Source organism: Rhagoletis pomonella, unplaced genomic scaffold (genome assembly GCF_013731165.1).
Source record: "Rhagoletis pomonella isolate Grant_MI unplaced genomic scaffold, Rhpom_1.0 Rhpom_scaffold_00002, whole genome shotgun sequence".
NCBI classification, from domain to species: domain Eukaryota; kingdom Metazoa; phylum Arthropoda; class Insecta; order Diptera; family Tephritidae; genus Rhagoletis; species Rhagoletis pomonella.
Window position 1 is genome coordinate 50462470 of NW_023458556.1, and position 13950 is coordinate 50476419.

At 35.6% G+C, this 13950-nt stretch overlaps 1 protein-coding gene across 1 annotated transcript in view; it reads right to left on the reverse strand.

The window, feature by feature from the left end:
- The window catches only part of LOC118753637 (galactokinase-like), a 51489-nt gene extending 39323 nt beyond the window's left edge, over positions 1-12166 (reverse strand). Inside the window, exons 1-3 of the mRNA XM_036488514.1 lie at positions 11984-12166; positions 4774-5122; positions 4318-4454 (exon numbers count right to left, since the gene is read on the reverse strand). Coding sequence (XP_036344407.1) covers positions 4318-4454; positions 4774-4941 — 305 coding nt within the window. The 5' untranslated portion in view covers positions 4942-5122; positions 11984-12166. The remainder of the gene's footprint in view (positions 1-4317; positions 4455-4773; positions 5123-11983) is intronic.
- Between the last annotated feature and the right edge of the window lie 1784 nt (positions 12167-13950).

Below are 13950 nucleotides of genomic sequence, written 5' to 3' on the forward strand. Positions count from 1 at the left end.
CATTTAAATGAAATTATCTTCAAAAAGTAAATGTCATGGACCAATCTGCAATTTTGCAAATTTTATGCGTTTTTTTTTAAAAAAAAGGTATCAAGCTCTTAAAAAATCACCCGTTAGTTACTCATTGCAGAGCGTGCACATGTGTTGAGTGCAAATTGTTGATGCTTGCTGCGAGAGCTACGATACTATTTTACCCACAAATACCTGACCTAGGTTAAATACCTAGGTTTGTACTTGTCTGTGGGGTAAGTAGCCATTGCTGCATTGGAGTTGATAAGCAAAAAACTTGACGGAATCACATTTGGTTTTTTGAACAATGGTGGCGAAAATTAGCTTAAAACTTATGTACCAAAATTTTTGAGTATCTTTCCATTGTTTTTGTGCTTGGCAGCAAAATCTTGCTCTAAATTTAATATATATGTAAATACATATGGAATTGTGGCGGTATGTTGTTTTGAATTGCCTTCCCTAGCGACGTGAAAATTACAGGGTATTAGCTAATATGGAAAAGAAATAAAATACATATGTAATAATACTTAATTTCTGTTGTACATTTGTTTTTAATGAGTGAGTTAAGTTATTGCTTAGTACTCCTACCATGGCATATACCATACTTTTAGGGAGTAGAAAGAAACATTCTTCTCTCAACTCGCATATTATCTGATAGGCGAGCGGCGATCAAAATACTTAAATCGTATAGGTCTACAGTTGTCCACAAAATAATAAGAGTGCGATATTTTGACCATTTTGGACTATTTGCTGTTTGCTGTTTGAATGCTTATTATATTTTATAAATATCTAGCTGTTTATACAACAACAAACAAACATTTTAACCTTTGCACAAAACCTATAAAAACTCTGCACAGTTTGAAATTTTGGTTAAACTTTGCAGAATTTTTATACTTTTTGTACAAACTTTGAAATGTTAATTTTTATGGTGTTTGTTATATAACCAGCTAGACTTTTATAAAAAAATAATAATAAACAGTAAATAAACAAAAGAAAAATAGTCAAAACTGGTCGAAACATCGCACTCCTATTATTTCGTGGACAACTGCACATTAAGAATATAGGCGTCAAGGATGGGTGCCAGGCCACAATGGTATAAAAACTGGCAAGGAAAGGGTCCTCCTTGTCTGCTATCAGTGCCACTCGCAGTACGGGTATTCCGCTATCATCTTGCGTACTCTGATCGGAACGTAATTTTATGGGACGGGCTAGTAAAAAGTTGCTTATAGACAACTGGATCTGCTTTGATACATAGTCGGTGCTAACATGGGCCACTGCTTGATGGCGACGCATGTCATTAGAATGGGTCTGCAGTCGAATGACTTCTAACGTAGTTGTCGCGAAATACCCGACGACATTACTTCCATCACTGCTATTTTACAGTGATGCCAGATTGTGGCTAATTTGCCGATTTGAGGGATATTTTGCAACAAAAAAAGGGATCTTCTTTTGACACAGTTATCGATGCATAATTGATAAAAATTCATGAATATTCCGCATTCTTACGTAATTAATCGTTCTGAAGATGTGATGTGGAGTGAAATGATATATAATTATTAAAAAGTATAAGGACAATTTTGAAAAATTGTTCACGTTAACCAATTCAAGCGCTGAGTAAGAAAGAATATTTTCAATTAAAACTGGTGTTTTATGTAAAAAGCGGAACAAGTTATCTGATGTATGTGCTTCAATTTTAAAGTCTCCAAAAAAAAATCATATTTGCTTAAACTATGCAAATAATTTGTAACAGTGATAGTTTTAGGAATTACCATTAAGTATACAACAATAAAAAACTCAAATATAAGTATGCATTAGTTAACTTAATATGGAAAAAGTTTTTTTCAAAATCTTGGGTTGTAAAAAATACTGAAGCCAATTTATGAATTTAGTAGATTTTAATTTAATTTGTAAACTCTTTTAGGTCCTAAGTGAGTAATCTACCGACCTTTGAATTTCGAAAGAATATTATGTGTGTCGTAGTGGTAAGCAGTGCGTGCTTCCACTCCGCAGGGCCTAGGTTAAAGCCCTGGTCAAAGCAACATCGCAAAAAAAAATTTAGAACAAAGATGTTTTCTTAACTGCGGTCGCCCCTCGGCAGGCTATGGCAAACCTCCGAGTGTATTTCTGCCATAAAAGAAAGCTTCTCATAAAAATACACTCGCCGTTCGGAGTGGGCGTAAAACTCTACTCAAGTAGCACACTGGTGTATAACTTGGTGTAAATTTACGAATTTTGGTATAAATCTGATTAATTGTACCAAAATTCACAAATTCACACCAAGTTATACACCAGCGTGCTACTTGAGTAAGTCCCTGCCCTTTGTGCCACAAATTGGAGGAGAAGGTCGGCCAAACACTAACATATACACATTTGTAAGTGCCAATCTATTATTATTATTTTTTATGAATGTTACTTCTTTACTACTGAAATATGCATTGTTTTGAATTCTTTGGGAATTTTGTGGGATAAAGTTTTGAGATGTGGGTAATAGAGGGATTTTTTCCCAGATTTTGTGGGAAAAGAACAATATACATATAGTTCTTATAATTTCGAGATTGCAGATTTGTAGAACATAAAATTTTAGTATAACTAAGTGGAAGTTTCAAGTTTCTAAAAAAGTGCCACGCAGTTTTCCCATACAAAGTATGTTCGAATTTTTTTTTTTTATATATGCAAAACCCTGTCGGCAAAAAAAAATATTCTAAAAATCAACGCAAATTTTTAGCAACTTAAAGGAGAGGTTTTACTTACACTACCACTCACACAAAACATCTTTATCTTTAATTTACTAGGTTTTAACATGTAGTATATTTTTCATCCAAATAATGAAGAGGAGAGTAGAAGTTGCCCGCAGAATAAATTTGTTATTGTGTATTTAAAGCAGCAAAATATAAAGAAAGCATTTTGAAATAGTATACATATGTACATGCATAGTACAAGTATATACAAATACTTATTTCTTTATCTACACCGACAAATTTTCAAAATGCACGCAGATGCAAGACTGTATATTATAGTTTTTGAAAATCCTTTATTGTTGGTTATCCAATGAAATGCTGGATTGGTTCAAAAAACCACATTTTCCTCTAACAGTTAGACATCCACTTTACAAATGTGGTTGGACTTACATTTGCATGCCCACACCTCTTTTGGATACTTTTCTCTGTATATTGCACTCGAATATTAGATTTCTTTTTCTTACTTTTTGTTCGCTTTTCGTACGCAGCGATAATATCATTTGAGCAAGTAACAACTAGGTGGACATGTAGCTATTTTTTGGCACTAGATACGAAAGTGGATGGGCGCCAACAGCAATTTGCGAAGTTCCTAGAAAAGTGTAACTCGACGCCAGTATGCAAGGTGAATAAATAGAGTATAGAACGTTATAGACTGCTTAAGCATAATGAGAATAGGTGTGAAAGATTGAGTTAACTAAGCGCCCAATACATATACATACACGTAATTAAAGCGCACACTTAACCACCAACAACTGACAGCTAACTACCAAGAAATTTTTGATGCTGCAAAATAGACAAGCTTTCGCTACTCGTCTTCTTTACATACTCGCAGTAACCAGTTAAAATAGCACTGTAAGGAAAATCTCACGTTCTGAAATGGCACAAAAAACGCCGACGCCTGAACACGTTAACTTAATATTGGGTCGTAGATTATATATCTGTGTACCGTTTTTTTCAGATCAGGTCACTTTCTCAAGATATAAATTAAAAATCAGAAATAACTGTTATTTAAGGAGTATCTAATTAAATAAAAGTCAAAAAATAATTGTTGAAGAGCGATTTTTATAATAAAAGTTAAAACTGTTACGGTCTATGGTTTGAATCCATTATTAAGTCTATGTAACTAGTCGAAATAAAGAAGGCATGCATGCATAGACAAAAATTCTTCTAAGCTACAACATTCAGCCGCATCAAACTTCTACTAAGTACATATATTGTTTAGATTTAGTGGACAAAAAAGGCGAAGTCACTGGACAAATTCTGTTTAAAAATTTACTTTATGATGCCGTTAGCTATGTACTTTTTAATCCATTCCTTGCGACTAGCAAACAGTCTTAACTCTAAATGCTTAACTTAAAATGCTTGCTTTATTATCGATCACTTTTACCGAACTGACCGGCTTTTTACTGCAGGGTATTGCAAGCGCTAACAAATGCACATACACACAGACGTCCATTATGCCCAAGGCATAATTATTTCGCCGAAGTACACGTTTAAGCTTAGAATTTCGCATTGCATAATTTTAGGCATTCGAACCCTTTAACACAATTAATTATCTGTAGCTACTTACTTTGGCGCTTCCGGTTTCAAATCGAGTAGCGAAAATTCCACATGCTTTGGGTCATCACATCCACCACAGTGCGTAAACACTGAAGCCTTAGTGTCCGTGCGACGGCCGCCAACGATCAGTGTGACCATAGGGAGCGCCTAAGGGCAGGCAAGAAAAGAAAAAAATATCTGCGTAAGAGCAAGAAACTACGATATAATAATAAATGGCAAGCAATTCAAGAAGAAAGGCTAGCGAATCGTCAATTTAAGGCTTTAGCTACAAAAGAGCAAAAAAATATTTTGTATTTTTCTTCTTTTTCTCTACATTCAACGCTCAATTTTCTAATTAGTAGTTTTTCACCGCTACTGAATACCTTTTTCTCTCTTTTTTTGTTCGCCTTTGTCCGTTTGCTCTAAATTTTTTCATGTAGCTGGTTTAATTAGGATTTTTTGGTTTTTTCCTGTATTTTTTACTTACCATTGGCAGGACAAAACCGTCATTGTAGTCGATATGTTCACCAATCAAATTAACACGTCCTGGTGCACAGCAGGCCAGTTCTGGATCAGCGCCAAAAATTTCATGATATGTCGATTTGGCCAATGCCAAAATTTCTTCAAACGTGGCTAGTTTGGTGACGGCAGGCATTATTATTGTCTCAGTTTACTTGTTACTTGTAGAATGTGCAATGCTGGGGTTAATATTCACCAGCTAGTGATTGCTGATTGCTGCTAATTAGTGGCACGTAGAAACACGAGGAGATTGAGTAACTAGACTTGCTTGAAAATTTTCTAATAGACTAACTGTGTACCACTTTTTTGGATAATTACTGCAAAAAAAAATAATTACAGTAAAGAATTGTCTTATGCTTGTTTGAATATAAAATAGTCTGATATTTGCTTTGCATGTTTCTTCTTTGGTAAAAAGTATCATTTAGATAGGTTACGTTGCGCCTTAAAACACGCTAAAAAAGCAACGGTAGGTACAGATATAAGGGGAAAATTCCACATAGATGGGAACTGTCCCCAAGCATAATGTACTGACCTTACACAGCAGTTGTTAAGCCTATTCTGCTCTATAGGGTATTGGAATGGTGACCAGGTCTCAGCAAAACTACAACTGAAGCACTTCAAAAGGTGGAAATAACTGCGTTGCTCTGCATCTTCGGGGCTTTGCTCACAACTCCATTGGAGGTAATGTGCATCTTACCCAATATTTTGCCAATCAACATTGTTTTAAAACAGTTAACAGGCTGCAGAGACATTCAGGATGGCCACACCGCAATTTTAAAGAACATAGATATACCGGGCACAGATTACTGTGTACCAAGTCTTAACTTCATAAAGAGGTATGGGATCACTCCACTTCTACACCGATGGTTGTAAACTAGAGGGCAAGGTAGAATGAGGGACTATGCAGCGTATATTGCAGCGTCTTTCAAGCTGCATATGTAACAATATCTTCATCTACTCAGACAGTCAGGCGGTACTAGAAGCGCCTGACTCGGTCACATGCACCTCTGAACTAGAGGGCTGACCAGTATGCTCTCCACATGGTGTGGGTTCCGAGGCCGGTCAAGGCGGGCGAACTTGCAAGAAAGAGCATACCCCTCCTATTAAGCCCCACCGCCCCCCCTCCCCCCCGAAAGGGAATGGAAGCAAGGAACAGGTGGAATAGTCTCACAACTTGCAACGACATAAACTTATGTGGCCGAAATGGAACGAGAAGCGGCCGAAAGGTCTCCCCATGCTGAGCGGAGGGGGCTTAGCCGCAGCCATGGGCCTGCTAAGAGGCCATGTTGCCATTGGAAGGCACGCATAGAGGCTAGGGGTTGCACCCAACGACTTCTGCAGAAGCTGCAGAGATGAAAAAAGCAAGGAACTTTACGGAACCTGATATGTGAATGCCCGCGCTTGGAAAAAAAGACGAAAGTTCTTGGGCTCAGAATTCTTCGATGGTTGAACTGACATAGCCGAAGTATGAATACGGCAACATTTGAGTTTCGCAGACTTCATACGATGTGTCGCGACGGTTTAAGTAGGGCGGTTCTAACGTCCCGCGTGGTATCACAAAGGGGCCTAAAAATCTTAGGGCCCAGGTGTGCTACTGAGTAGCCTAGTGCTCTTCTTCTGAGTTGATCCTTTTAGCTAATTTAGCTGTACCTAATGGCCCGCCAACAGAGCTGTTCAAGTACGGCTTAAAGTTTTTGATAAGTTACATGCATCAACTGTTATGAAGAATATGGCTTGCGCTCTGCCCTATCAACAAAAAGGCGATCCTGCCAAATGCGCCAACTACCGTGAGTTTCGTCCTCGAATTGTGTGAAAGACTGAAGCCTACCATCACCTTATCAATGCGGCGGAGACCAGTTATTTATAATACGTCAAATATTGAAAAAGACATATGGAAATAGGATTGACACACAACGTCTATTTGGCGATTTCAAAGGCGCTTTCGACAGCAAGACAAGGAGTTGTATTTATGCCAAAAAGTCTGAGTTTGATATCCTTCGAAACTAACAACAATAATAAGTGTGTGGCCGAGCTTCTCCTCCAATTTTTGTTAGACGTTTTAATGTTGTTACACAAATGCCGAAAGGCAAAGGTATTTTATAAATGGAAATACGAACGAGATTTACTTCGGGTCCCACACTGACGGGATATGCAGGCTTTCGATGCTTCCTTCTCGTTAAAAAAAAGAACTCACATAACTTTTGGCCTTTATGATTTCGACTTCGTCTCTTTAGGAGCCAGTATTAACACCGGTGATTATGTCACCCATGAAATACGATGGAGAATCAATCTTGCCAACAAGTGCTTCTCTGGACTAAGTAGGCAACTGATAAGTAGAGCCCTCTCAATAATATATGTGTATCGGTCCGTTAAATGCCAGAATCGCTTAGTTAGGCGGCTACAGCACCAATCGAGAAGAAAAAGATTCAAACAAGAAAGTTCAAGTTCGTAGGATACGCCCCATTGTCACTTTAAATCTCATATAAAGAGTACTGTTAAAATTTTAGATTAAGATATTCTATGAGTCTAGGAAAAATTTTCTATAAAGGTTTTATATTTTACAACTAAGGATTAATTTCGTGGTTTACTTATTTCCGTTTTAGCGTCTTTGTACTGAAATCCGGATAAACAAAAAAGCGAGTTTATATGAGCGTGGTAATAAGACATCTCAATGAGCTTTTTCTTGAAGCAAGTATGCATAAGATTACAAAAATAAAAACTTTATCCTCCTCTTATAGCATTTTTTAATTTGTATCGTTTATTAAAAAAAAAAACAAATCAAGCAAAAAGTGCAAAAATTAAAGCACAAGTTTCCTGATTCACAAAAAAATTAGGCTGTTCATAAATTTGTTCGCTTAGGCTCTGTAGCTGCATTACACTATGTAACAAGGTTTTTGTCCCTGGGTTGTAATTGTTATTTCCTAGTCAGTTAGGTCCCAAAAGTACAGAAAACAGCTATTGTCGCAAGATAACTTTGCTTTTACATTTGGGGATTGATTAGAGAAAGTGACTCGCAGTTTAAACGCAAATGTCGAAAAACCACCCGCTTCTGATTTACTTTTATGTTTTTGGTTTTCTGAAGTTTTAATAAAATTTAGTTTTGATTTATATGTGCTGTTCTGTATGATTTTCTCTGTAGTGAAAGACTCAAACACGTTTTTCTCATAATTTTAGCATATTTTAATGAATCACATTGTCCTGGTCACAAAAGCAAAGTTTCCGAGGAATATTAGGTGGTTTCCATACTTTTAAGGCATAACAGACTAGGAAATAACAATTACATCCCAAGGACTGAGAAATTTTTTTTTTTTGTTACTTAGTGTTATTCACCGTACTTTCACCAACGCAACGCTTCGCTTTGTTTACACATGAGCAGAGATCAGCGAACGCTAACAAAGCGAACGACCACCCAACGCCAGAAACTTTTCAAATAAAAGTCTCAAAAGTGTTTTTAAAGGCATCATAAAAATAATAAAAATTAAAATAGAAGTAACTAAAAAGTAACTTTAATGCAAACGTGTCGACGCACATAAAACAATTTCGCAAAAAGGCAATAAAACCATGAAGATAAAATCGCGAAGGCAAAGTAATATGAATAATCACACACACATGAAGTCTTTTATGACTTTCCGGTTCATCCTGCACTTTAACGGACTCTTATAAGGGTAAATTGAAAGTTTTCTTCGTTTATTTAAAAGGCAAGGTTTAGTTTAGAAGATTGCAAGTCGTACATTTCAATATGGAATATGTATGTAGGTACATATGTTCACAGAAATATGAGTGATTTAGTTTTGTTTTCGTATAATAGTCTCACGAAATCAAGTCAATATGGGTATATACATATATCTGTTGTCATATGGAATAGTAGCTTAAGTCGGGAAACTGGCTTTAGTATAATGTAAATATTACAAGGGCCAGCAATACGCTACCTAAAGGCGAAAAGGTGACAAGTCGACTGTTTTTATACCCGAGCGCACTTGTGCACAAGCAAAAATCGGACAATAACCACGCCTACCTCCCATATAACGGTAATTTTCAGAAATACAAAAACTGCGATATTTTCGTAACTACTGAAGATAATTCACTCAAAATTGATATTTATAATAAATTTTAGACGAAAAATAAGAATATTAACATTTTTTTGAAAATGGGCGTAGCCACGCCCACTTATGGTTACATGTGTATATCTTGGTAACCGCTGCATCAATTTATTCCAAACTTGGCACAGTTGTTGGCCCTGGTACAGCATACCAATAACCACGCCCACATCCCATATAACGGTAATTTCGAGAAATACGAAATCCTCGATAAATCAGTAAATATTAAAGCTAATTTATTCAAAATCATGGTTGCAACAATTCTTTGCCAGGAAGTACGTTTATGATAAAATTTTGGAAAATGGGCGTGGCACCGCCCACTTATGATCACGTATATGTATCTCGCTAACCGTTCTAGCAATTTGTACCAAACTCGGTATGGTTATTGTCCTTGCCACATAAAAGTAAACCATTGTAACGGTAAATTTTAGAAATGCTTGAAATTTCAATATTTTGAAATTTAAGGACGCTAGTTTACTTAAAATTTATACACGCCGGCTTACCATGTAGCGGTAGCTTTCGGAAAGGTGGAAAACATATATTTAATACTTGCGCCGGGTATTTAATGCTCGGCTCCGCCCGAACTTAGACTTTCTTACTTGTTTTAATTTCGTTTTTGATGCAGAATGACAGATTATGCCAGACTACCTATTTAAAAAAAAATGTATCTACTTTGTCACCTTTTTACGTTTAGGTAATGAATACTAACTAATAGTTCTCTATCTACATATATCCTTTTTCTTTTTTAACAGTATCCTCATCCTCATCTTTTTCCTCATGTTTAACTTTATTTTTACCTTTTTTTCATTACTTGCTTCATCTACACTTGCCCCTTTACCTTTGTCGTAAAGAGTTTAAATTTACCTTGATCTTCATTTTCGCATTTAAGACCTGAGACATTCTGAACAACTGTGCAAAGAAATTTTGCCGAAAAAAAAAACAATCAGATAAAAGTTAGAAGCCATCAAAGAGGGCATACCTTGAAAATTCCCGTGGAGGCAAAATTTACAAAACAAAATGTTTATGAAGACATGCAGAAAACTTAAAAATCAATGTTGCAGTGCGATTCCTCATGCCCGAAATAGGGTAAAACCTTTCTCTCCGACAATGGGTACCTTTTGCGGCTGTGTATAACATTTGAAACGAGTAAATGTAAGAAGTTTTTGTTTTTAACCCGAATATTCTCCTCATGCATATGTACTAATAACATTTCTACCAGGTGGTTTGGTTTCCTTATCTTATGCGGTGTTAAGCAATCCCTAATTGAGTGAAAAACAAAATCTGCAAATAAGATATGTTATATGGAGATACGACACTATATTTACTGCATCGCAAATCCAAATAATAGCATCCGTTAATTGGGTAACGTAGTATAGTGATCTTGTTATTGTTGCAGCTTCTGTTTTCACCAAATAACTACCTCATGAAGCAACTACATTTGTATGTACATATGTATGTATATGCAGTACTCTGACAACGTAACATTGACAACGCACAAATACATATGTATTTCTCGGAATACATTTCTCATTTGTACAAAAATCTACTCGAGCTAATATAATGATTGGATAATTTTTAAGGCCGAACAGAGATAAATTACACTTTCGCATTTTTAATAGCACTTTTCTTTTTTTGTTCATAATCACATCAAAGGTGTTGCATTTACGCTACGTATCATTCAAATCAATTAAAACAAACACCCAAAAATACGCAAAGAAACCTGTTTCAAAGAATTCGTACCTCACTCTCGCAGCGGAGCGCGTCAACTGATTACAAAATCGCCGGCACTTGATTATTATTATTTATACAATATCACTTGCACATACAATTTAGCTTAACGTCAATTTTTTCCACAAGCGCATCTCCCACACTCTGCTGTTTGCACAGATATTATAGTACTTTAGTTAATAAATATGTAGAACACTTGTTATTATTTTTGTTAAAAAATTAAGTTTGATTTGGATTTTTTGCAGCAATTGTTTATCAGCTCTGGCGATAAGCAAACAAATAGGCGTGAATATTCATGCGAAAGTCAAAAACTGGTATACAAGCAAAGAGAAATGTCAATGGGGCAATAGTGTACATATATATGTAATACACTGCCGAACAGAAGTATTGGAGCAGTGAATATTTCACAAAATATGCAAAGTTTTTTATTCTAGTTTATTTTCGGTAATTTTTTATAAAAAAATTGTTCATTCTATACCAGAAAACATTGTGCAAAACTCAGGAAAATTCATTAAAATTACACACTAATTTGCAACTTTTTATTCAGATTTTTTAGAAAAATTCTAAGAATACAGTTTTATATCCAATTCAAATTTAGTATAACAAAGTGTGAGTTTGAAGTCGGTAGAAAATTGCGTTGATTTTTGATAATTTTTTTTCACGCAAGTTTTTCCATACAAAGTATATTCAATTACTTTTTGTATGAAGAAAATGAGCAAGCAACACCTTCCAATAAAAAAAAGTTTAGAGATTTTATTTTTATGTTTTTTGGTGTAAAATAAACTATGTATATTTTTATAAAATATTATCGAAGATAAATTAGAATACAAAACTTTGCATATATTGCGAAAAATTCACTGTGCCAATACTTTTGTTCGTCACTGTACATATATGCACTTATAAAAACATATGTTGTGCTGAGAAAGAACGCGGAAAATGGAATTGGTAAAGAGCGAAATACACCACACAAGCGGCTTGTCAAACATTCTTCAAACCTACTTTTCCCATTTCGCCATACACCATGCAAACATGACTCGTTCAAGCAAAGAATTTTAGTTTTCTTCCAGTTCGCAATGCTAAATATTGTGGTTTTCTTTCATTTTCCTCTCTTACGTCCTTACTCGGTGAAAATTTCGTTGCGAATGAGGCGATTTTGCTATACACAACGCAAGCGGTTTGATCAAACATCAACATGGCGGCCAGAAAATCAAAAAATTTTGATTTTTGCTCAAATTTCCCTCAAGCGGTTTGTCAAACCTTCAAACACCCCCATACACAGCACAAATGGCTTGAAGCAAAGGGAAATTTCGCTTGGTTTGTCAAACCGCTTGTGTGGTGTATTTCGCTCTTTACTTTATTGCCCGGCTGCAGCAGCAGGTAGTCGCGGCGGTAGTGCAATGAACTGGTTGCAAATGCAATTGCTCTTTCACAGCTCTTCACTTGTTCACTTGACGCTCAGCTGTCATTGCGCTTTTTGTTTTGGACTCTTCGCTCGAACGCTGCCCTTTTCGCTGCCTTCTTCTCAAATACAGCTACCGTCAGCAAGTACTTTATATATTTACTCGTACATACAAACATATGTTGATTCACGCAATGCACTCAATGGCTCACGCTCCCAACAGCGAGATGGCTGCTATTGCACTCTCGAATGACATGCGAATGTCATTTATTTTTATCAAAAATTACTGATAAGACTCTCAAGAGTATACATATACTCATGTAGAGATTATACTAAGTATTACAACCACTTGTACATAAGTATATATGGGCGATGCAGCTTCTGTTTACAATTGATAAAAATCTGTACATTAGACCGGCTCGGTGATGTTTGAGCACTTCACAAAAATTTTCGTGGTTACATTTCCTGAAAAACAACCTAATTTAAGTTTTCTTCTTAACATGTTTATTCATGATCAGAGTTGCCGCTTTGGTATTTTTTTTTTCTTTATTTATCAAATTTGGTAATTTGGTAACTTGTTTTACAATTTGGTTACTTTTTCGATTCGGTCCTACATACTTAAATCCTTTTTGGGTACTCGCATTGGTTTAAAGTTTGCCGTTTCTCAAGTCCGGCTTCTATATTTTTTACGCTGACTTTTGCTTTCACTGATTTGACTAATTGTGATAACAGTTGATTTGTTTATTTTAAACACGTCACAAATCACCTTACCTGAAACATCACTTTTTAATTTTTCCAGAATTGTGGAAAGTCAAAGAAAGGCAAAAAATTCAAAATTTGTGTGTGTGGCATGCATAAAAAAAGAATGTTGTAGGTATTGAGGTTAAATTGTTTTGAAATTGCACTTATAAAAGTTATAATGGTTTGCTTTAAAAACTTGCCTTAATCAAAGAATTGCACGTATGGAGGGTTGCGGTTACCGTGTATGCACTGTAAATATATTCAAAATTCTAAGCATGCATGTTTTTTGCGCTTCAATAGATCTGTAACTATAGCAGTCACAGTGTTATAATCCCGACGAAATCCTTGACGGTGATACCGGAGGGAAACGGTACACAAAGTTTAGTTTCGGTTAAAGTCTCACACTGACGAGGTTAGGCTTTCGATGATTCCTCCTAGTAAAAAACATGCGCAGTAAATGTTGACTATTTAAATCGACAAACAGTTTTATATCAACTTTTGTGAACTTCTGTTTTTGTACAACATAACTCTATTGGTGACAATAGCTTTAAGCTACAATAAAAAAATTTTTAGTAAGTATAGTTATTAGTTTGAAAAAAACAAAAAAATTTTTTGTAAATCTCTGAAGAACGTTCTCAATAAGAACAGATGAGAACGAAACTTTCGGTAACGTTTCCCTTGAGAACAAAATAAGAACTAAAGTATCGAGAACGTTGTCGAGAAAAATCAAATAAGAGCAAAAATCCGGAAAACTTTCTGCAAGAAAATGAAACGAGAACTAAGGAATAAGAGGGGCGTCTGCGAGTTGTGATGAAAAATCATTTCAGTGAGAACCATGATTATTAATTCTAAGTAAAGAAAAGCTGGCTCATTTCAAACTTTTAGATAGTTTATCATTAGAGTAAGCTGTCCATTTATGTACAATTTTTCATTTTATGTGCAAGAAAAGTTCTTGTTTAAAGTCTTTCGTTGACTTAATTTGTGAAGTTATTTTTCAGTTCTTTTTTTAATCATTTAATTATTCAATTATTTCAAGCTAATGCAGCGCTATGTGGACTTTTTTCCGCTTCCATTCTGCACGAAATGTTCAGCGAAGATTTTTTCCCTTTTCTTTCTCTGTCAGAACACTCATCCGAACTCTTTAGTTCCGAAATTGTTCTTCGAGGGAAAGTTCCCTGGA